The sequence below is a fragment of the Macrosteles quadrilineatus genome, unplaced genomic scaffold, assembly GCF_028750875.1.
Source record: "Macrosteles quadrilineatus isolate MER2022 unplaced genomic scaffold, UCM_ALF_1.0 Scaffold_7__1_contigs__length_78375512, whole genome shotgun sequence".
Lineage (NCBI taxonomy): Eukaryota > Metazoa > Arthropoda > Insecta > Hemiptera > Cicadellidae > Macrosteles > Macrosteles quadrilineatus.
The window spans coordinates 75,129,885-75,153,869 of record NW_026542600.1 but is presented as its reverse complement, the minus strand read 5'-3'; the positions used below and the strand labels follow the sequence as shown (position 1 = coordinate 75,153,869).

The 23,985-nt window shown below is 32.5% G+C and overlaps 1 protein-coding gene across 1 annotated transcript in view; it reads left to right on the top strand.

The window, feature by feature from the left end:
- Positions 1–423: 423 nt before the first annotated feature.
- The window catches only part of LOC128999085 (protein piccolo-like), a 44,310-nt gene continuing 20,748 nt past the window's right edge, over positions 424–23,985 (top strand). Inside the window, exons 1-8 of the mRNA XM_054425441.1 lie at positions 424–441; positions 525–2,391; positions 9,276–9,319; positions 9,822–9,972; positions 11,164–11,271; positions 13,099–13,304; positions 14,963–15,148; positions 17,668–17,709. Of these exons, the coding sequence (XP_054281416.1) occupies positions 424–441; positions 525–2,391; positions 9,276–9,319; positions 9,822–9,972; positions 11,164–11,271; positions 13,099–13,304; positions 14,963–15,148; positions 17,668–17,709 (2,622 nt within the window). The remainder of the gene's footprint in view (positions 442–524; positions 2,392–9,275; positions 9,320–9,821; positions 9,973–11,163; positions 11,272–13,098; positions 13,305–14,962; positions 15,149–17,667; positions 17,710–23,985) is intronic.

Genomic DNA, 23,985 nt, shown 5'->3' with positions numbered 1-23,985 from the left:
GACTCAATTCATAGTATTGCACAAAATTATACATACGGAAAAGGTATATGAATGAATAGGAAAGTTTATTGATCTTAGTCGTAGAAAAAAAACTGAACATCTAAATGTGATTGCCAAAAAGAATTGTTTTAACGATTTTGATCTATTTGCTAATATTATTTTATTTTTTTCAGGTGAGTGGCACAAACGAGTACCAAAGAGTTTCATCCTCCTCAGACTACCAAAGTGGCCCAGTTGAGTACCAGAGTACTCCTTCATCTGAGTATCAGCATCCAACCCAAGAGTATCACACAGGTCAACAAGAGTACCAAGAATATCAGAGTGCTACAGAGTATCAAGCATCACATCAGGAGTATCAGTCAATACAACCTGAGTACCACCCTCTCCCTCTCCAACCCCCACCACCCCCTCGATCACCTGCTTATGGGTCCCCGACAAGAGGTGTACCTCTGAGGAGGTCTGAAAGTCGAACCTTTGTCCCCGCACCTCCTCAACAAAGACCAGGCTCGCCATTAAACTTTCAGCCTCAGAACTTTCAAAGGCCTCCTCCAAACAACTACAGACCCAGTGGTCCTCAGCCTCCAAATCAACCTCAACACTTCCGACCTCAACTACAAAGGAGAGCTGAGTCGCCCACACAAAATCAAGATTATCAAAGGGTCTACATAAATCAACCGGATAAGAAGCCTTTGAACTTCAACCCGGTCCCTAGAGATTCTCAAGCCCTCCCATCTCAGCCACAGTCTCCTAAAACCCCTCAGCCTCCTCCTATACCGAGACAAGCTCCTCCTCAAAATATCGTGAGGAGACCGAACCCTTGGGTCTTGCTCAAGCAGAAACTACCTGCTGACGTTAGACAGCAATTTGTACCAATAAGACGGCCTCAGTTTGAAGGCAGGCCGATGCAGCCCTCAGATCAAAATGTCATGCAAAGACCTCCAGGAGATGGGCAGACAGTCAACACAGGATTGGGTAGAGGGAGCCCTAATCCGGGTATGCAAAGTCCCAACCCAGGAATGCAAAGCCCTCCAAATATGATGTATAATGGAAGGCCACCCTCTGGAAACAATCCCCAAAAATTTGGGACACCTATGCAAAGACCGATGCCACAAGAAGGGAGGGAAAGCCCTTCACCTCTTCCTCCACAAGGAGTACAGAGAGTGATGAGTGGTGGCGATAGGAGACAGCCTTTTGACATGCAGAGAAATGATTCCGTAAGAAGTATGGAGCCCAGAGGTATGAATCCTCAGTCAGGTATGTTCTCCCCCAATCCTCCTCGTCCGATGGGAGAAAGAGGCAGAGAGACTCCACCGGGTCCTCCACGAACTCCTAAAGATGATGATGACGATGTAGTTTACAGTTCTGTAAATGATCCGCGAATGAACAGAGTTCATACACCTACGATGAGACCCCCCAGTGGTCCTAGGCCGGGTTTGCCTCCTGATTTGAATAGTTCTCCCAGACCACTTTCTCGAACAGAGAGTAGACAAAGCTTTGAGGTTAGGGCTCCCTCAGGACTAGACAACAGAGGAGAACCGAAACTTATTCCTAGAGAGAGTCCTCTCGCGAGGCCTTTGAGCTCAGACATGGTAAAAACACCATTTCAGTACAGGCCCGACAGCCAAAGTACTCCACCACTCTCTCCCAAGCCCGACTTTCAAAGTCCAAGGCCACAGAGTATTTCTCCACAGGACAGTTTGGATCGGCAAAGAATTGAAAGCAGAAGCATAACTCCAAATAACTCACCAATGACACCAAAGCCGACACCAGATTTAAGACAAACCTCTAGAAGTGATGATTCTAAATCAGATTCTGGTAAGTTAACTCCATCTAATGGGGAGGACAACAGAACATCTCCTGCGCCCCCAGCGGATCAGACAAACAAAACAGGACCCTCCGGTGTTGGCCCAGAGAAACCACCCTCTGTTCTGAGTGGTTCTGTTTCACCTATCCCTAAATCCAATGATCAGTCTCGCATAACAACTCCCCTTCCGGTTGGGAAAGATAATCAGCAAAGCGATCAATTGAATTCAAAAAGTCCAGATATTTCACAGAACAGTACTCCTATATCAGTAAAAGGGAATGAATCAACTGCAGGGACCCCATTACCTGAAAAAGACAGTGGGTCTCATTCACGTGAGGATACACCAAGCAAAACCCCTGATATTAGTGAGAATTTCGATCATTCAAATAAAACTGAGAGACCAAAATCATTAAAGAGATCCCCATCTTTGAAACAAGATCTTGGTAATAGCTCTGACAACGAAGGGAGGAAGACTCCTTTGGTAAGGACACCTTCACGGACGTCCTCTGCAGGAAAAGGAAATGACCCCAGGTCCCCTTTACAGAGGAAACCAAGTGGGAAAAGACCAAAAACTCCCAAAACTCCAGGTAAATTGTATCCAGGTAATGTAGATACAACTAGTCAATTCGCTACTAACTGCTCGGACAGTAGTCGAGTAACATTTAACCAGGTTTAAGCAAATGTATCGGCGTTTGTTTAAGGATATTTTTTTGAAAGTCTATTAAATTTCTAGCGGAAAGAGTTTCTCCAGACCCTTTTATCAACATCTGAAATATAGGTAAAATATCGGGAAACTTTTCGTGTTTTATTTTATTTGGAGATGCTTCTAATGGGAATAGCGTGTAAACATGTAAAATAAAAGAACATGGATTATATGATACATACCACTAAGTTAAAATCAGGTACATATTCGTTTAATTGATTGCCAATGTCTCCATTATTTTAAATCAGTTACTTTAAATACAAATGTCTTACATAACCTTACAAAAATGTCTTACTATTTCCAAAAGTTAAAAAATTAAATCCTCTTTGACCAAAATTTGAGTTTCTACTATCATAATGACATTTAAAAATAACTCGTCTAGGAGATCAATAATTGAGTAGGTCAGAGTAAGTATTTCAACACACTTCTACAATAAATATTTACTATCTCAAAAATCAATAACATTTTCTAATTATAATTTGATCGTTATAATTATAACAAAATGTGGTGGGACGCATCTAAGGTGAACATGTAAAGAAGGTAAAAGCTATATTTGAAAATAATATTAATATCGATTTGACACCTTTCATCGGGCTATTCAAACTAGTTTTTTTCAAGCCATTTTAGCTGGAGAGGTTATTAATAAACATGTTTGTTTTGCCTTTAAAATAAACAAACTATGAAATTAAAATCTGCGAATGGTGTGTGTAGTCTGGAAACAACTTTACCCTGCATTTTTGTATATTTCACCCGTGTCAAAACCGAGGCCCAAGAGTGTAAAAGATCCGGTAAGACATCTTCAAGTTTGGATATTTTAATGTAAACATTTTTATCAATAACAATCCTGGACGAATTGCAACTAGTTATACTGTATATCCAAACTTAAAAACAGTAAATAAAGTTCTTAAAACTATCATACAAATCAGTTATTTAAAAAATATAACTTTGTTGTGATATGTAGTTGAATTGAAATCCATCAATCCAATTTAACTATCGTTCCAAATACCCAACAATCGATAACTAAGACCGAAGTTGTATGAAATAACATTACAAAGGTTAAAAGACCCATAGTTTTTGTATGATACGGAAAAATCTACAGTAGTGAATGCATTTTTCCTTTCTAGATCGCTTAAAGAATTCAATATTGTTGTATAATGTGATACAATTACTAAATTAAAATTGTATATCAAATCTCTGACATACCTGTTACAAAACGGTGGGGGTAGTGCATATTGTTTACCTACGTACTCTTGCGATTTTAGGAATGAAATTTTATATTACCAAAATACGCTTTTATAACCTAGAACGTTATACTAAAAAAATATAAAAACTAGGACAGTGACGACTCAATTCAGTTGTAGACCAGTATATTCTAAAAACACTTCACACAACGATTTGTAGAGAAAACAAAACAGCTTATACATAACGTGAGATTTATAGTTCCTTATACATATGCATTGTTAATTATACATGTAAAGATTACCTACGTATACCTTTTAATTCCATACACTGTTTGAAATTACAAGTTTTACAAAATTACTTTTTACTTTAAAAGCACATAGGAGAAAAAAGCTATATTTTATTAATATTCTTGTTTACAAATACCATGAACCTTACAGTCTTTTTCCGAGTCCATAAAGTTTTAACTATACAATAAAAAATTTAAAATTCGTAATTTGATTTAGATAGTAAGATAATTTGATCAAACAGTTTTAAAATATTCAGTGCTTATTTACGTCAAACACGGCCTCATGAAAAGTCGTAATTTACGCGATGGTGCAGGAATAAAAATAAAATTCGTGTATCTAGACACATGAATTTGATAAGGTATTCTATAAAGAAAAAAATTTGTGTTGCGAATAAAGTCCTTAAGTATTGAAACAATTTATGAACACAGTGATATATTTTCGGTTTTTATGACTTACCGAATTCGAATATACCCTTTTACTCTACTTTTAGCGAATTTCCCATATAGGGAATAAGCTATTACCGTAGGTCTCATGGTAAGACCTAGACCAGGGACCGATTTACTTTTTCATTTAGAGGTCCCCATAGGCCAAAAACACCATCCGTTCAAATTCATATATGTGTCCGTTAGCGCGATAACTCAAGCAAAAATGATCCAATTTTGATGACATTTGGTACAAAAGTGTAAACCTACGTTTATTCGAACGAGTTCGCGAACCAGCATAATCGGACTATGGCAACAGAGGTTTATGGGGGTTTTGTGGGGTAAAAATGGGTTTTTCTAATTTTGACCCTAAAAACATAACATTTCTAAATTTCTCTCTAGACCATTTTGAAAAAACAAATAATTTAGTATATTGAAGTGTTTTTGAATATTCATTGACCACGGAGAAAATTTAAAAAAACTGTAAATTTAAAATTCCCATGTTATTCTTATGGAGAATAAATAAACTGTTGTAGTTTGCTTGTTTATAGATATATTTTAATCAAATTTGGCAATTTGGTTTATTTCATACTAAGCTATCAATATTTCAATAATAAAAAAACACAACTCAATATCTTCCCCGTAGCAGCAAACCTAACTAATCACTAAAATTAATGTTATTTAAATAGGAAAATAGGGTTATTAAACAGGAAATAGGGAAATAGGAGGTTATTAGGGATCTGAAATTTTTTTGGGAATATTTTAGTAGAAATCAAGCCGGGTAAACGGAAATTCGCTTAGTATGCAGGTTTGCTGTGACGGGGGTATTTATATCTACAATGAAATACATTCTGAATACCCTTTTAGAAAACAATGTATTCCAAGTACAATATCAACATCAGCAACTGTGCAATATGTTGAGAATCTATTTTTGTTCCGCATCATTTAAATGCAGTCAGATATTCCACCAGAGACTATGTGAAATATGGGTTAGTTGACCCAGAGTTTGGTTGGATCCACAACATTTAAGTATCTTTTATAGGAGAGGAATGTTCATTGCATGTCGGACTATTGATTTTCTATCAGAGACAAATGCTTCGCTATCTGGTACCTTGCTCCACAGATATATATCCTAAACGGAATAAAACAAATGAATCGAAAACACTTGATAAATGTGCATTTGATTGATAGATTACGTCTAATCAAACAACACCATCATACATTTGATCAAATCAAACTTTGCTTATTAGATTATAAGATATACTATAACGCATAAACTCAAGTTCTTGATAAGTGGCGGCTTTTTGTATCTTAGATTGAAGTAATACATTTTATAGAAATCAACATGAGTTACCTTAACTAAAATAAACAAGGTGAATCTCCTGAAAGTCGACTTCACTATTGATTTCAACCAACTGTTGGTCCCCCAATAATGAAATGGAATTTTTTCTCACAAACCCTGTCCCAAAAGATATTTTTTAGAATATTTCAATATTTTTCGAATACAGAATGTACCAAAACTAAAGGTTCACTATTTCAAATCTCACAACTAATTTTAATTGTCTAGTACAAACATATATCTTATTATACATAATTTTTAAAATATTGTAAAAAAATATATTTGTGGAGTCTGAACTTTTTATAAGTTTAAAAATACCGGCTCTTGATCAATATTCAATGTGCATTAACATATACTTACATTTAAGATTTTCTTCTGACTCCTACCGGGCCCCCCTTGGAATGTAGCACATCATTGACAATTATGTTTTTGATCAGTAACTTTGTACCAAATTTAGTAGGTCTATTTGTATTAGTTTTTGAACTGTTTAACTGTCACGGGACTTTTATCTAGAATATATAATTAATCTTACATTTTATTGCCTAACGCTACACGAGTACATGTATGCTTATTTACTATTGGGTGTTTAGTGTCAAATTTTCTAGCCAATCGTATTGTATTTATAATTTTACTTCTAAATCTTCTATCCAAATAACATTCACTGCTGCTATGTTTTACAATAAATCTCTCTTTTTAAACCTAGATTGACAAACTATTTCATAAAATTTAACCAATGTATGGTTAAGTGACCGAATATTCAATTTGTGAATATTTTGGAAGTTATAGTAATAATTTATAACAGTCAACAACATCTTACAGTTTAGTATGTTTACAAAATAAAAATACATTTCCTACATTTTGTGGTTATCCAAAATCAGTTATATTGTTTACAGTTTTAAAAAGAGTACAGATTTGTTGACAATTTTCAAAATTTCAAGGAACACAACAACTATGTGTATCTAATTATAAATTCATATGTTTTAAACACCAATGAGTGCCAACATTTGGAACAGAAAGTTATATACTCAACAGCAGTTTTATCTGAAAATGGTATAACATAATCATCTTATGTTTTCATAGGGAAGTTGTCTCCAAAAGATAGTTCAGTAATATCTTTCACTGTGGTAGCATGTTAACTTCTGCTACAGTTTTGAAACTTTAAATGTTATGTATCTCTAGCATGACATGTCATGATTCTGTCACATATATATCAAGTAGCAGCTGGGTTATATATCTAATATATGTTGACGGTTTGGACTTTCCAGAGTACAGTGCTATCGTGATTTGTTGTTAATATTTTTAGTATAATAGTCTGGATTAATAGGGTAAGTGTTCGACTGTTGACTTTATGCCTTTGAGTATCAGGCCATAAATCTGTAAAGAAATAAAAATAAATCAAGTGGGGCAGAAACAAATTGTAAATGTTGTTACAATTCGTTTACCCTTTTATAACAAGAGTTCAGAATAAGTACACTTTTATTGTTTATGAATGTTTTTATTCACAAACTATGAATACATTATGATTAAACCATAAGGTAGAATGAACCCTACCTTAAGCACTTAAGAACTTTCAGCTTACGTTTTTTCATTATTCATATTCTTGAAAATTATTCAATCACGAAAAAAAGATACAAGGAACTAATAACTTTATTAGTCAGGGTTTTTTAACAACACCCAAGTAGCATTTCAACTATATCAAAGCAATTTCAAAACAGTTTTTTTAAACTTGTTTTAAAATTGAATACAAGTAATATTTGGAATTTTTTCAGTATCGAAACAGTTTTAAACTTGAAAACAGTTTATACTTCTTCTAAAACAATTTGTAACTTGTTTCAAAACATTGAATTATATAAACTATGTATTAAAAAACAATAAAAATTAAAAAGTGAAATATTTAATAAAATTAACATAATTCCGGTCGGAATTTGAACCCACTTACCCACTACACCACGGCCGCTTCATATTTATTGGTGTAACGAAAGCCATAACGAATACGATAAGCTGTATTAGGTGTCGTAATTAAACTTGGACAAGATTTTTCTTACATTGTGTCATTTGAAGAATGTAATTAATAACGCCCAATTACGTGACATTGATATTTGTGGCTGTTTGATAGCAAAGGTACAGTTAATTAATAATTAGTTTAATATTCTCCTTATTTACACTTGGTACCATTTGAAAATTAGCCACCACTTTGAAGATTTTGTTGTATTTAAAATTGTACAAAATATGTGTATGAGTAGTAATATTTGATTGTTTAGTCACCTGGGTCCAGATCTGGGTACTTGATTTTAAAGAACCTACATTTTTTGGTTCAATAGAAGAGTTCCAAGTTTATGTTAAAATTAAGGAAAAAATTTTTATTAACTACACATTTTTAAAACCAATATTTTTTAATATATATATAAATTTGCTATATATATATATATATACACGCAAATTAATCAAATTGTATTTATTGTAATATAAGTATAAAATGGTGTACATTTTCAAACATTTTTCACTCAAAAGTGGTATAATGACAATTTTTATAAGTAAGGAATTAAATAGCAACCTAACCTTTTGTTTTCGGTTGCACTGTTTTTTTTTTTTTTTTTTTTTTATTTCAATATTTAAATGTTCTCCATAGCATTAATTGTTTGTCACTTTAAATTGGAATGCATTTTCATTCACAAATAACTTGTAAAAATAAATTAAAAATCAGAAGTGTTGCAGTTACCAGTAATGGTTTGGGGCTATATATTTAAAAGGTAGTTCTCAGATCTGGCCATATATGGACTACTGGAATGAGTCCAGATCAGGCATCCCAGATTGAAAAACTAGTCAATCAACTTTTGACTAATTGTAATTAATTGACTGTATAAAAATTTATAAAAAAATAATATATTGTATACAAATTTTTTCAAACTTGTATCAAAACAATTTAATATAAGTTTTTTGACTGGTTTAAAAATTGTTTTAAACTACTTGTATCAACATTTTTTCAAACTCATATCAAAACTGTTTTAATACAAGTTTTGTGACCGGTTTTAAAATTGTTTTAAACTTGTATCAAAATTGTTCCAAACAAATATCAAATCAGTTTTAATACAAGTTTCGTGACTGGTTTTAAAATTGGTTTAAACCAGTATCAAAATTGTTTAAAACTTGTATCAAAACAATTTTAAACTTGTTTACAGCTTATATCAAAACAGTTTCAATACCAAACTTATATTAAACGTGTTTTAAAATTGATTGATTACCAGTTCAAACAGTTTTCATGCTACTTGGTATACAAGAAACATTAGTGGGGTGCGAGCTTGTGATCTTTGATCAAGCCAAGATTTTGTTAATGTTTTTGCTCAGCTAAAGTTTAGCACTTCTAATAAAGACTAAAATAATTTTCTGGTGAGGAAATAAATGTCCAGAAACTCATAAAACTTTGATCTTAACAATTGTTTTTGGAAACTTTTCTACTTGTTAACTACACTATGTATTTCCTTGTATTGATTTGTTGTCTGAAACTATGTTATTATGTTTACGTTATTATTTTTTTCAGATGGTGATCATGACAGTGGTGTTGATGAGAGTACGCAGAGAAAAGTAAGTAACTTTATGAATCAGCAACTGCAACGGATTAAAATAAAAACTAACATTTTACGTCATTTGAAACAAAGATAAGATTGAATCATTTTTTACAAAAAAATATTCTTTAAAGGATAAATATCCTAAACGATTCTAATGTAGAACTGTTGTGATAATAAGTGTACTGTGTGATATTGAAAATAATCTTACCGTACATTCATAGGCTAGGCTTATAATAAAATGTATTTGATCAATTTATAAACATGTTACAACATGGTTTATTACATTCTCGTATTTCTAAATTTCAGGTTTTATGAGGGGGTGGACAAAATTGGAAAACTTATTAGATACTAGTGGGTTTCAATTTTGAAATTTTATTTTTGTCAGTGTCAATGATTTACACTCTTACTAATATTTTTTTATATAACTAAATTGACAAATTGTAAGAAAATTGAAAAATAATAGTCTAAGTAACGCTTTTAATTATAGTTATATCTTATTTAAATTTTTTAATTTTTAGGATGGACCAACAACTAATGGGCTCTCATCCCCATCAAAGTCACCATCAAAAATCCCTGCCCCAAAGAAACTTTCTACATTGCCCTCACCGACGAAATCATCTAAGAATTCTCCAAAAACCCCAGAAGCTCCACCAACAGCTGAGAAAAAGAGTAAGTAGATAAGTAATATATAGCAAATTTGAAGTATATTAAGAAGTAGAGAAATATTAATAAAGGTCTTAACTTTATTTAAAAAGAAAAACGATAGATTCGGTCAGGGGATGTTTTCCTTGAATTTGAAAAAATCACGCTTAAAAAATTACCTTAAACAACTTACGGTTAGTTAAATCTGTTATAACCTCAAAATATTAATAGGCCGCTACAAATAAAACAAATAGAAATGATCTTATTCTGAGATTTATAAATCCAAGCGTTGTAAATCTACCAGTTGTTAGCAACTCTAAAACACCCGACAAGGCTCTATAGTTTAGAGAAGATTAATATGGAGTAAACACTAGACCTTCATTAAAATCAACTTTTTAAACAAAGTTTCACTTCTTCATGGCATTAGTTCTGCATATATAGAACATCTTAAATATTAGAATTTTTAAAATTATATATATATATCACTAAAAATTAAATTACTCACAGTTATACATTTTGTATAGTATAAAGGCTCATTACCTTATGTTCATAACCTAACTTTTTCTTGTACAATCATCATATCGGATAACAGTTGGTTACAACTAGTCAATTATTCTAGAGGAGAGGAGGGGTGGTATGTTTAACATAATTGTTCTTTAAACAGTAACAGCATTGTTACATTTAACTTGTTGAAATTTTTCTGTTATATTACGAATGCATAGCTTACACTATAAAATATTTTATACATTCAGTTAAAAATAAAAAAATAAAAATATTTCATATGTGTTAAATAAAATCCTAATTATAGATGCAGCGCCTTTAAGCCTCCCAAAGGATTTTTTTTTAATTTCCTAGTCAGATGTTAATGAAATAGATAATGAAAAAAATACTTTTTATTTGTTTGGAAAATAACTAAACATATTATCTTGAATTATTCTTTACATAAAACAGATAAAACATGATTCAAGTGTTGAATTATTTTTCTCTAAATTTGCTAGCATTTGTTATGCTTGAACATAATCTGATGACAATTAATTACTGTATTATCTCATTGGTGTAGTTTAGTTTAAATTGAGATCAAGACTCTGGAATGGGATATGTTTGCTTAGGTAAAGTTTATTTTGCTAGCCTATTTGTATTTATTTTATTTAATGTAATTTTTTAAATAGGACTAAGGTTTAGGACGTACTAAGTTAGTTAGTTAGGAATATTGCTTAGGCACAACTACTTTGGGGATCATGGAGGGATTCAGCCCCGCATATTTGGCATTACCCCCCAAAAGTCGCATACCTTTGAAAAATTCTACCCAAACTCAGACAGCCATTGGTGAGTCCAAAATAGACCCCTAGCATCGACCTTTGGCTTCATGTTTTCACTACTGAGTAATAACAATCGTTTAACAAATGTATTTTCACAGATTTGTGTTTGTAAAATGTATTTAAAACTAAATAAATTCTAAAGAAAAATAGGCAACGGTACTTAAAATCTGCTTAAGTATCAGTTAGGAGAGGTTATTATCAAGACTTTCAGAGGATTATCTTAGACTCAGTTATTATTTCCAGAGTATCCCTAAACTAAAAATAATAACTTGTAATAAATTATTTTCAAATGTATCACAGGAAATAGTTCAAATTCACCTTAACATAATATTTGTTTTTTTTCTATTTCGGATTTAGCTATTATATCTACATTGTATGGTTCAAGTAAATGAAGATGAATCCTTATTGTTTTAATATGTAATGGCTTCTTAACGTAATTAGAAATTTGTGTTGTATTTTCTTGTATTTATTTATACTTCACTCTTCACAATACTCTCTTTCCTCACTCTTCAGTTTTTTTTTAAATATATAATTTTGATATACCAAAAAGGAATCATCCATATTTTAAGAGGCAATTTACTATCGTGGCTATCAATTGTAGAAGGTCTACGCTTTCCAAACATGATACAGGCCTACACACATGTGGTTTGATCTAATTCTTGTTTTTGTGTGTTGTTGTAAATTACATGAAATTGTCTGCATGTTTTATATGATTTGATTTAGAGTGTTTTCTTTGGCCTAGTAAATTCTCCTTTAGCTGGGGCGGTTTGTAAAATAAACTATTTTAATTGTTATCTACTGAAAGTTTTAATTGTCGATGTTAGTTAAAAGTTATTATGGGGCCCAAACAGTTAAACCAATAAACTATTTACATTCTATTGTACTTATTTTTCCTCATGGGGAAATTTGTAATAAGAAGAACAAGTGGTTAATGGTTTTCTGATCTTGTAGCCAAAATGATAAACGTTGTTAAGTTTTTGTATTTTAATAAATTATTATTGGGATGGGGTGCATTTGTTGCACTAGTTGCTAAAGAGCAGGGTTCTATGCCTATGATAAAATCCCACCAAATCAATCTAATGAAATAAGATAATCCTTTATTCGTTCTGTACTCAATATACATGAATAGTGAATAATCACAATTATCACACTAACAGTTACAGAAAAAAAAAATAATACTGCAAAATAATTAGCGGAAACATTATTTATCTAATAATAGCATTTGTTCCATAAACACTTGAATACCTACTTTTTAAATGACTAGAGAGAAACTGCAGATTTAATTGAATAAAGAGAAAATAACAACGGTTTATTTGTGATAAGCAGGGATCCAGTGGATGGGAACTTACTTACAACTGTAAGTTAGAGTTAGCTTCACCTATGGTGTTGAGAGGATTCACGTTGATGAAAAGAAATTTAATCTGTTATCGGACATAAAATCTGTTATGTGGATCTACATTGATAACGCTTGGAGCATTTTTAGCTATGTAAGGGGTAGGGTTGTTAATACATACTTCCCAAACCCCATCAGTTCTATTATATCACTAAGGGGAGCAAGCTGGTCTAGTGGCAGAGTGTGGGGCTTCGCTCCATGAGATCCCGAGATTAAATCGCAACAATTACAAATAGTTTTAGCTATGTCACAATTCTGCAACTCTCTAGGCCTATAAGCTTGAAGTATTGTGTAAACTGGTTCTCGGCTAGAGCCTGAAGCAAGGACATTAAATAAGTAAAACGTTATCACTAAAAAGATTTTAGTGTCTCACAAACATTTTAAACTTAGTATTGCATTTAACTTAAAACCATAATATTTCTAAAACAATTTTTGTTTCAGAAGTTCCTATGAATAAAATTCAAGTGGGTGCAGCTCCATCACCAAACCTTAAAACAGTCAAGTCGAAAATCGGTTCCCTGCAAAATGCAACTCATAAACCTGGTGGTGGAAATGTAAAAATTGAGCATCGGAAGCTGGACTGGAAAGCTGAGCCCAGGATAGCAGCAAAGAACGACGCATATCAGCCTGGTGGTGGGGATAAGAAGGTAACAATGCTTAGCAACCAATTGGTAGTGGATAGTAAGGTATTGGCACAGTATATTTCACTATATAGGCCAGCTATTTTATCAGCTGGCCAGCTTTAAAGTTTGCCCAAAGTTCTCCTGACTCAGGCTCTCGAAGTATCAGAACCTTTTTAGGTAGAGGAGGGAAAATGCTTTTACCCACACATGTGGCCAGCCTTTAGGGTAAAACTCCTGAATTGATCAGACTACTCACTCAAAAAACCCTCTACTCTGTTGGAAACAAACATGTGATTGATTGTCATATTGCTTTAGGGCATCTCATCATTGACCTAAGCTCTCAGGGCTCACACAGTTTCTGGTATACAATTTGTTTATGACTTAGCCTTAATCCTGGTCCAGGTCGAGTATCTTGGCACAGAGAATACATTGACTAAATGTAGCATAGTGGTTCAATTATCCTTATGCTTCATCATCGGGATGACTTAGTCCACCGACAGCAGGCCTTCATGGTAATGAGCCCCCAGGTGGGGATTTATTTAACGTGGGAAGTGGACGAAAGTGTGTTCTGCATCGTCAGGAGTACCCGGGAAGTAAATTCAATCGGGTGACACGGCTTTACCCATCCTGAACAGGTACAACGGGGAAAAGCCATAACCTGTCAGAAACTGGGTCAGGTAATAATCCACCTCTTTGCACTACCGATCAACCCAAGGTTGGACTTGCTTAATTAGTCTTCCTCTGAATATTTGGAGATAACATAGTTTAGGGGTTCTCTAACTAAGTAAAACTTTAGTTTTTGAAAGTATTCCAGATAATTCAAATCCCTTAAAAATTTTAACTGATTCTACTTACTAATTAATGAAGAGAATACAATCAGCATCCTCTTTGTCTTGAATTTGTCCGTTTCTGTCTTTCTTGGGTTTATTTATGGTTAATACATAATAAAGCTCACTACTTCTAGGGTACATCATATTACTTCTCTGTGGGTACATATTATATTTTAACGTTCTCCCTCACAGTGTTAGCATCATGTCGGGAATAGCTTGGAGGTAAAAAAAACCTCCAACCACCTTCTTCTTGCTTCATAAAGAAGGTTGTATCCACTTACTTATGCCTTTCCAAGCTTGTTGATTAAGTGGTTCAGAATCCATGCCAGCAATGTTGTGGGACCCGCCCTAAAGGATATCAGTACATTTTACTCTTGTACTGTACCCGCTCTTGTTTTGATGGCCACGTTTTGCACGCAGTCTCGAGGCCAATATAAATTCAAGGTTAAAGAGGAATTTCTTAAAAATATGATTAAAACAATCTATTCTTTGTTTATCAAAGTAATCTGAGTGAATTACCACTGCAGCTTCTGTAGATTAATAATAACAACTGAATTAATTCCCAATGATGATCCAAAAATACACCTACCGGGGGATTCCATTGTAACTATCACAGTGTTAAGGTAGCCTACTTACAAGGCTAAGAGCCATTGACGTTCATTCATCAACTTGAAAGCTTGTTGATTCCCATTCATAAGAGATTTACGAGTAATCAACTCTTATCTCTGAGCTTGGTTTAAAAGATTGTAAACCTTTAATCTTTGGTTGTAGCGCTTAACATGACGACTGGCTGGACAGATAATTCAATTGAAGTGTACTTTCGATTTGATGAATATTTTATCTTTACTGCAGATACCTCAAGTAAAACTGAAGTGGGAGGCTAAACCTAAAGTGGGTTCTCTGGACAATGCAACACACAAGCCTGGCGGTGGCGAGAAGAAGATTGAAAGTGTCAAACTGGACTTCAAAGATAAAGCAAAACCAAAAGTAGGATCTAAGGATAACCTCAAACATACTCCAGGAGGAGGAAATGTCAAGGTATGTGGGAAACGGTGATTTTACCAAATTACGACTACAACGTTAACGAATCTCTTATTTTGATTCTTCCTAATCCGTTTTACACTAATTAAAAATTTATGATTATCTAATAAAGTGTTAAAGAATTATGCATGAATACCTTCACCATAAGGTACAATTTTCTTTTTAATTAGACTAACTGGGAGTTTTATTCGGTTGAAATTCAATAAAAATTTTTAGTATATCTTGATTATTCTTTTATTTGAATACTTACAGTAAACATGCTTTTATGTTTCATATAAAATTGATCAACATTGGTTAACATTTTAAATTCTATCTTGAAAGTGCTTTAAATATTCGAATGCATAGTTTGTATTGAAAGTAGTTGATCATAATGGAATTTTGAATCATATAGGTAACTAAAGTGTCACAGCCAACTACATTGAATGGTTCATAGTTGGTTTTTAAAACAAAGTAGAGAGAATCGTACTTTCCATGTTTCATCTCAGTGCAGGACAATAATTTTAACATTTAAAAATATTACATACTACCAAACTAATTTCGAAGACATTTATTACTCTCCATCTTTCTCCTTCTGACAAATTCTAAGAATGGGCCAGGGCTGAAGGGTCTTTTCGAAATTCATAACAGTATTGAATGAAATCACATTATATTCTTGTTAAACAATTACCTAAGTTTTAAGTTTATTTTACTGTTTTTATTTCGAGCACTGTAACAATCTGAGAACGATTTAATATTTTACCGTGGTTGGCTGTCGCACAGATTGCATTTGAAGCATGAGTTGTCCGTCTTGTAGACAAGTGCTTGCCTGTTGTTCAATAATCTCTTAATTTTTTAGATGCAGTTTTATATGTTTTGTACGTTACAACCATTGAACCTATGCAACCTTCGTCTTAATCCTCTGAAACCACTGATGTTTTCAATAATGATCTTTGTAAGATTTTGATGACCTTTTATAACCATACTTTACTAATCGAATATAAAGTGTTTTAAGTTGTTGGGCTTATTAATATTCTTGGCCATTAAAAAAAAGACAGGCTTAACGGATTTTTTCCTATTTTTAAAAGTTAAACCATAAATTGTATTTTTTTTAAATTCGGTATAATAAAATACAAGGAGAGATAACACAAAAACTATAATTTCCTACCCTTGGTGTTTATAAAATATAATGGTTTCATCTTTTTTATAGTTTTTGTCAGTTAACAAAAATTTGAATAACTTTTTTGTTTTTTAACTATTTTGCCTAAAATTTAAAGACTAATTCAACATATATTAATACAGTTTTTCAACTATGGAAAATATTCTAGCCATTATGTAACTAAAATTATAGTTCTTTAAATCTTTTAAAAGTTATAATTTTAAGATTTTGTTTTAAAAACTTTTATAAAATGAGTAATATAGCATGTAAAATTATTCCCATAAGCTGCTAAATCTTATAAAAATAAAGTGGCAACAATTTCAACACTCTATCTTATATGGGTCAAAAGTCATTCAAAATCTTGTGCTCAAAAACGGGGAAAACATTATAAGCGGCAAAAGGCGTTTAAAGCAATCAGCTGGTGAAGTGCTACATCATACACCAGCATACTAAAACAACCAAAAAAATAGGTAATAATTTTTAAAACTGTTTGAAATTTCACCCAAACATTTTTAAGGTCATGTACATTAATTTTAAATTCAAAAAGAAAATTATTATGAAAACAATTCATATCCATTCATCATTGAACATTGAAACCCATTAATCTTTTAGGGTAGTTGCCAAACTATTACACATAAAGCCTCGTTGTTTTTTTTTATGTTTTTTTTTTATATTGTAACCTTGCCTCCTTTCATTTCATCAGACACGATGTCTGTGACCCCAGTATTATACTGGAATACATTTGAAAAGATGAAACTGCCCCGCTCATTAAAAAGGATTAGGAAGGGTCGCCTCGACTAGAAATGCTGAAATTGCCCTGAGCGCCAGGTAGTCGCTACGGGACTGGAAAAAAAGAGTATTATATTTGTCCCTGTGTCCTGCCAGTGACTGCAGTCACAGAAAACATACTACTACTGCAGTCTTCTAAAACTGCCGTCGACTACTTTTCCTGCCAAGTCACAATTGTTTCTGTACCAATACCAATACCTAACATAACCTAACCTAACTTAACAACACCTAACCTAATCTAACCTAACTTAACATAACCTAAAATAAGCTAGTAATTCCTGATATTTGTGGTAGTTATTAGAAGACTGCAGTCATTGACAGAACGCAGGGACAACAATAATTCCCTTTTTCCCAGACCCGTAGCGGCTACCTGGCCGGGCATTCGGGGCAATTTCAGCATTTCTGGTATGGCGAGGCGACCCTTATTGATGCTCTGTAATGAGCGGGGTAGTTTCATCATTAAAAACGTTCCTAAAATATCGGGTCAGTTTCATCGTCCCCCTAAAATATTCAGTGGGTCAGAGATTGGACAGTGGGTTGATGGTGACAATGGGTTGGAATGCTGAGTTTGAGATTTACCGTTGTTGTCTAGACCCCTTCGCAGGACGGGTCCCAGGATGGCAACCCAGCTGACGTAAGTATTATTTAAGCTCTCAGCCCTTGGAACATCTGTACGACCCTACGTGGCTTACTTCTCCTTGACTTAAGAACAATTGTAAACTGTAATAGTCAGTATAGATGTTAAATTTTGTAAAGTCACTGTTAGTTGTTGGATCTAGTGTCTCCTCTCCCGGTAACAGTGATTGTTTTAGTGACAAAAGGTATTTTGTGCCTTACTCATCAATTGACAAATTTGATTAGTATAGTACCGAGTCAGTCGAATTTTTAAATCAAATCAAACTTTATAGTTACAAAAACATCCTTGCTATAAAAATAAGTGACATCGTCAAAGAATTATGACAAATATATTGTTCATCAATCTTGCATTTTAAAATTAAAAATAAAATCGTACCTAAATTAAAAGTAGTTACCAATAAAATATTCATTAATTCGGTTGTGGGTTTTTTAAAAATATGTTAAGAACTTCTTTTTCATCTCATTGTATTGGTCAATTGCATTCAGTCATAGATAACCTTTCACTGATACATTTCAGTGAATGGTACATTGATCAATACCATGTATGATTTCTTGGGGGATTACACAATTTTAAGCCGGGGTTTCCTAGGCACGGAAAGGGAGCGCGGAGCGCGGAACGCGGAGAGCGGACTCCTCTTGTCTTTCCTAGAAACGGAGCAGACTGCCATGTAAATCACTTTTCCGCACTCCACTCTCCGCGTTCTGTGCCTAGGAAACCCCGGCTTTACAGCTGCTGTTAACAGCTGGTCGACATAAAATGCAATATTGATTAAAATATTGATGACTTAGAGTGCAAGATACCTTTTTTCCTTACTTTTGAGTAATAAGCCGAAATTAAACAAACCCCTTTTGTATTGTATTTATTTTAAAGTAGAAGTATTCAACACCTAACAAATTTCTACAGATAGATGATGAAATTGTAGAACAAATAATTTATTACAAGCTATTGACAACAATAACTATCATTGTTCACATAATAATTATTTTTATGAAATATATATTTTTATATAACTCTAATGTTATATATTTGAACTATTATCCGCATTAAACGTTTATAATACATAACGATACATAGATAGATTCGAGGTATGTGTTTTAAGGAAGGGCCGTTCGTGCATATAGCTCCGTAGTTCGAACGGCTCACTGCTTCTTTGCATTATTTTTTGTGAACGCGAATTGCAAAGCTATGTGCACGCACGGCACCGTTACTTAAAAAAATACCCTCTTAGAATATTTTTACTAAGATACTTGTTAAGATTTTATTGAACATTCCAATTTCTCCTTTTGATCTCAAATGAATCTCAAAAGTTTCATTTCCCGCAGTTTTTACTAATTAATTCAAGTATATTTCTACTATTTTTGTCGAAAAAAAAACTGTGCAACTTTTTTAACAATCAGTTTATATTAGTAGGAGTAGTAGCATTTTACCGTGTTTTAGATGTTATAATCTACTAATAATTGTGTAATATTGAAAAGTAATTCAAACATGCAATACGTTTGTTGTTTAGTCGATTTTTAATTAGTGAAACATCATTATTATGGTTTGATAATTTTTAAATACCTTTGTAAAATGTTTTAATCTTAGAATACACTCACATACACAATATGAGAAAATACAGAAAGCACCAGTGGCATTTTGTTACTTTCTTCTATTCTAGCTTATAAGTAACAGCTCTACAACAAAATCATGGAACTAGATTTCTGTAGTTGACTGTATAGTGACATTTTTAAAGGCAAATTTGAAACGGTTGCATTAAACAATTATTTCATAAGACCTTCTATTTTATTGGTTGTATGATGGTAGAGCTTTTCTCATTAAACCTTTCCTGGAGCAAAAATCAACAGCAATTATTGTACAAAGAATTTAAGTAGCACTATCATCTGAAAAGTAATATAACTAATGAGACTAACTAATGGTAACAAATGAGATATAAAATCAATAAAAACTGTTCAAATTAGCAATGACAACAAAGGCTTGTAAATATTAGGGTCTAGTAATGACACTAAAACGTTCCAAAAAGTAAATCTAATGAAGTCCCAATAGGAACATGCAAAACTCTTTATTTTTATCAATTACAAGATTGTTCTTAGTTGAATGACGAAATGCCACTAATAGCACACATCACACATTCATAAAACATTTACTAGTGAGTCCAATTTTGTGATAAAAACTCAACGATACCTTTTTAATAGGGATGCACAGTAATTTATGTTAAATAAAAGGTTTTGTAAACATTTAGTTACTTCTTTTATAGTTTTTATATTGTAAAAGTCACATACGGAATATACCAGAATTAACTTTTATTTGACGTTGCTTTAGAAGATTAGTGGAAATCACTAATTAATAGATTTTTTAAATGGACATTTATGAACTACCATGCACCGAACTACCAAAAATAGCAATAAAATGTTTTGTTATTAATATCACAATGAGGACAAGAAAATTATTAAGCAATCATTCTTATGAACCTTAGTTATAGTTTCATGTACCTACTTTTATTGTTTTGTGCCAGCACATTTTGTAAAGCACGATTACCTGTAAATAATAAATGTATGAGTAATTTTGATTTTGAATTTTGATTCTCATTTCCTATTGCTTAGCAGTTTTAAAACCTAATGTTTTGCATTAAAATATTTTTATACTAGTTTTTGAATAAATTTTAAATTAGTTATTGTATTTTAAGGTTATTTATTATAATTGCCTAAATATATCAGAAACCAGTACTAACACGTTTTTGGAAAAATTACATTTTACTCTGGTTCAATTTATATGTGGATATACTCGTGTTTTAATGTGTCGTTTATTACTAATATTTATAACAAAAAGTAAAATATAAATTATGAACATATTTAATTTGAAAAATTATAACTTCAGTTAGATTGACAATCTCATGTGTCATGTTATAGTAGCCAAGAGAGATATTAAGAAGGATTTAATTAATGACACAAGTGAGAATGAAGTGAATCAAAGATAAGTAAATTTTTCAAAAAATTGTTTGTGAAACTCTATGGTGGTTATAATAATATATTACTATTTATTAGCACTAATTACGTCTTTCATACTGATAAGAGAACAGAATAGAAAATTTATAATATCAAATTTTAATAACAATCAACAAGAAATTGGTGTATAACTGTGCATTAAAAAAAGGTAATACTCATTTAAGTTCTACAATTCTAAACAAGAATTGTGACGAAGAGTTAAAGTTTAAATTGAATACTGCACGAGTGCACATGAAGCTGCCCATACTAAGTGATGTGATAACACTATTAGTAGTCTTAAATTGTCTCATTAATTTATAAATTAAATTTTAAGTACCTAGGCCTAATGAAAATGAAGCAGCATATTATAGTAAAACATGTAAATCATCAACTTAAGGGATCAAATGGTGAAGAAACGTATATAAGTAAAGACTAAAGTCCATGAGAACAACCAAAAATAAGGTTTAAACAATAATACTCTTAAAACCATTAAAAAGAAGTATAACATTCATAACGATGTGAGTTTATCACGTTTGATCTCAAAGCGTCTAACTATTCTGTCCAGGCTCTTTTTTAATAGGGGGTTTTTTAGGGGGTTCGGTACGGCCTATCTATATAATGCTATTTTGCCAAACTTTGTGCACCTTTTTCTCTGGAACCACTTGGCTATCATGAAAAAAATGTAGGACATTATTATATGGACCTTTCTCAACAAATGGAGCGAAACAAATTACTTTTAAGTTGGAAAATTTTATTTTTTTTACATTAATCACAAAAAGGTCAATTTTTGGAAAAATCATTTTTTATTTTTTTTTCAGACAATTTTATATATATTTTTAAAACGTCTTCCGCTTAAAATGTGTGTACTGGTCTAAAGTACAACTGTATTTTTTCCCATCCTAATCCGATCAGTGGTTCTTCAGAAAAAGGTACATCAGCGAAAAAAGTAACATTTCGGGAAATCGCAATTAAACACCATGTATGCATTGAGTGAGTGAGTTCACTGACCTGTGACCTACGTTTAGTGTAGTTCTGCTCCATAACTGGGATTATCAGGATCTTCCAAGTCTTCTCACTGATCACTAATCCCCTTAAAATTTTATATCATGCCACTATAAGGAAAGTGGTCAAAAGTTTAAATTTATCTTGTAACAGTTACATTGTAACAAGACAGCCACTGTATCAGTTACAGTGACTTTAGTTGAGATGCGTTCCTACAGTTACTGTGAAAACCGAAAGAAAGTATACTAGGGCTACAGCTCAATCTATTATTATTGAAAGGATTAAACCGATAATGCAAAACAATAATGTTCACTTTGTGTTAAAATCAATCTTTGAGCATATTTTTGTAGCAATAAGAAATATTGATAACTGATAGAAATTCAAATAAATAAAAAAATAAGTTATTAGGTTCATTTATTCTTTGAAAGGCATTGATATCAAACGAATTATTAAATAAAAATCATCCATAAAAGAACTCGACTGAGGTGGATTCTTCTTTCAGAAATGGAGTTTAGTAAGTCATGAATTATCTTTTACCGAAGCACATATTTCATTAGTTGTAGAAAATGCATGTGTTTGCTATGGAGAATGGTAGCACTTTGCACAATATTATTTTATGAATACAATCATTGATTGATATTGCAACACGTTTTTAATTATTGTAGGTAAAGAAATTGCTTATGTTTAGTTCGTGTGCTTGAGGACATCATTTAGTTCAAAATGATCAGCATACTTTTTACTGTCAATTTTTATTGTATCTACAAGGATGAATTTTTAAATATTTTATGAGTACAGTATATTAACGTCACTACATTGAATACTAATTTAAATTGTTGTAAAATTGAGTACCTCCAAATTATGAATTTTAGAAATATCTTGATGCTCTTGGTTGAATGATTAAATGATTATAAGCCTATCATCATTGTAGGAACAAATAATGTTTACTGAGGAAAGGTTTTGCAGATGTTTCAGGTTCCATTTATGTTAAATATTTTATGTATACACTTAGAAATAGTGTAACCAACTGTTTCTAAGAAAATCGTGTATTTATGGGAAGTTACCACTATAAGTGTATCAACAGTTCTTATAGGGATTTCAATATGCGAGCTTCTAATAAACAGCTTTAATTTGTTAATTAACCACTATCCAATCCATATTAGTCAATCATATTTTGAAAACAGGATCTATCAATAAAATAACTAGATTCAAAACACATATTCGTGAATGAAAAGTGAATCTCACCTTACCCATAAACTTTCCTTGATTATGAAACTTTTTCTATAGTTCAATATTATAGTAGGTATATTTTTAAGCTCGGCTCATATTTTTTCACATCAGTGTTGTCTAACTTTTTTACCAAAACATTGTCTGCACTTAGTTAAAATTTATACAAGGAACAAAAAAGAAGACACTATACTTTTTCAAGAGGAGAACCATGTGCCATAAAGCCTAACAGATGAGTGCTGTCTTTCAATCGTTCTAAACGAGTCACTGGAAGACTACCTCCCGGACAACTACCCCCAAGCAGGTCCCTACGTCATGTTGACGTCAGAGATCGGGGGGAGGGCAGTTTTCCAGTCACGGACACTCAAGTTTCGTTGCGAAACTGTTCTAATCTAACCTAACCTTACTAACCAATCTTGCTGTAACATTTCAAAATTCTGTTTGACCACACATGCCTTTTCTGTTACTAAACGGAATTACTCGAATTAAAATTACAATGACAATTATTATGAATGAAATTAACTTGAATACATAGCATAACATTTTGCTACGGGGGGTAGTATTCCAGTTACGGAAACGGCTCCCATATTGGTTAGTTATCAGATTTTCGTTACTTACGTTTCACCTGGGGGTGGTTTTCCAGGGGGGGGGTAGTATTCCGCATCCCCTTCTGAATGATGATCCATAACTCTCCTGAAATTCTGTGATGTTGACTCTTGCCTGGAGGCATAAGGCACACGATTATTGAATGCAATCAAACACAAAAAAACTACATTTAGTAGGAAAATTATGTAAGGCTATCTTGTAAAATATCAAGTGTTTCTGCTATAGCAAAATACATGATGTACACGGTTAAGCATTTCAACTTTTTTTGACAAAGAGGTGATTACGTTAGTTTTGTATGTAAAACTACTTCATGTCTAACTTAAATATGAGCTTAGACACATAAAATATACAAGCACTATATATACAGCACACACACAGCACTACTTATGAATGCTTTAATTTTTGCTCATGAATTGCTAATATTCTTTTGGGTAAAGAGTTAATTTAATTTTAATTCCTG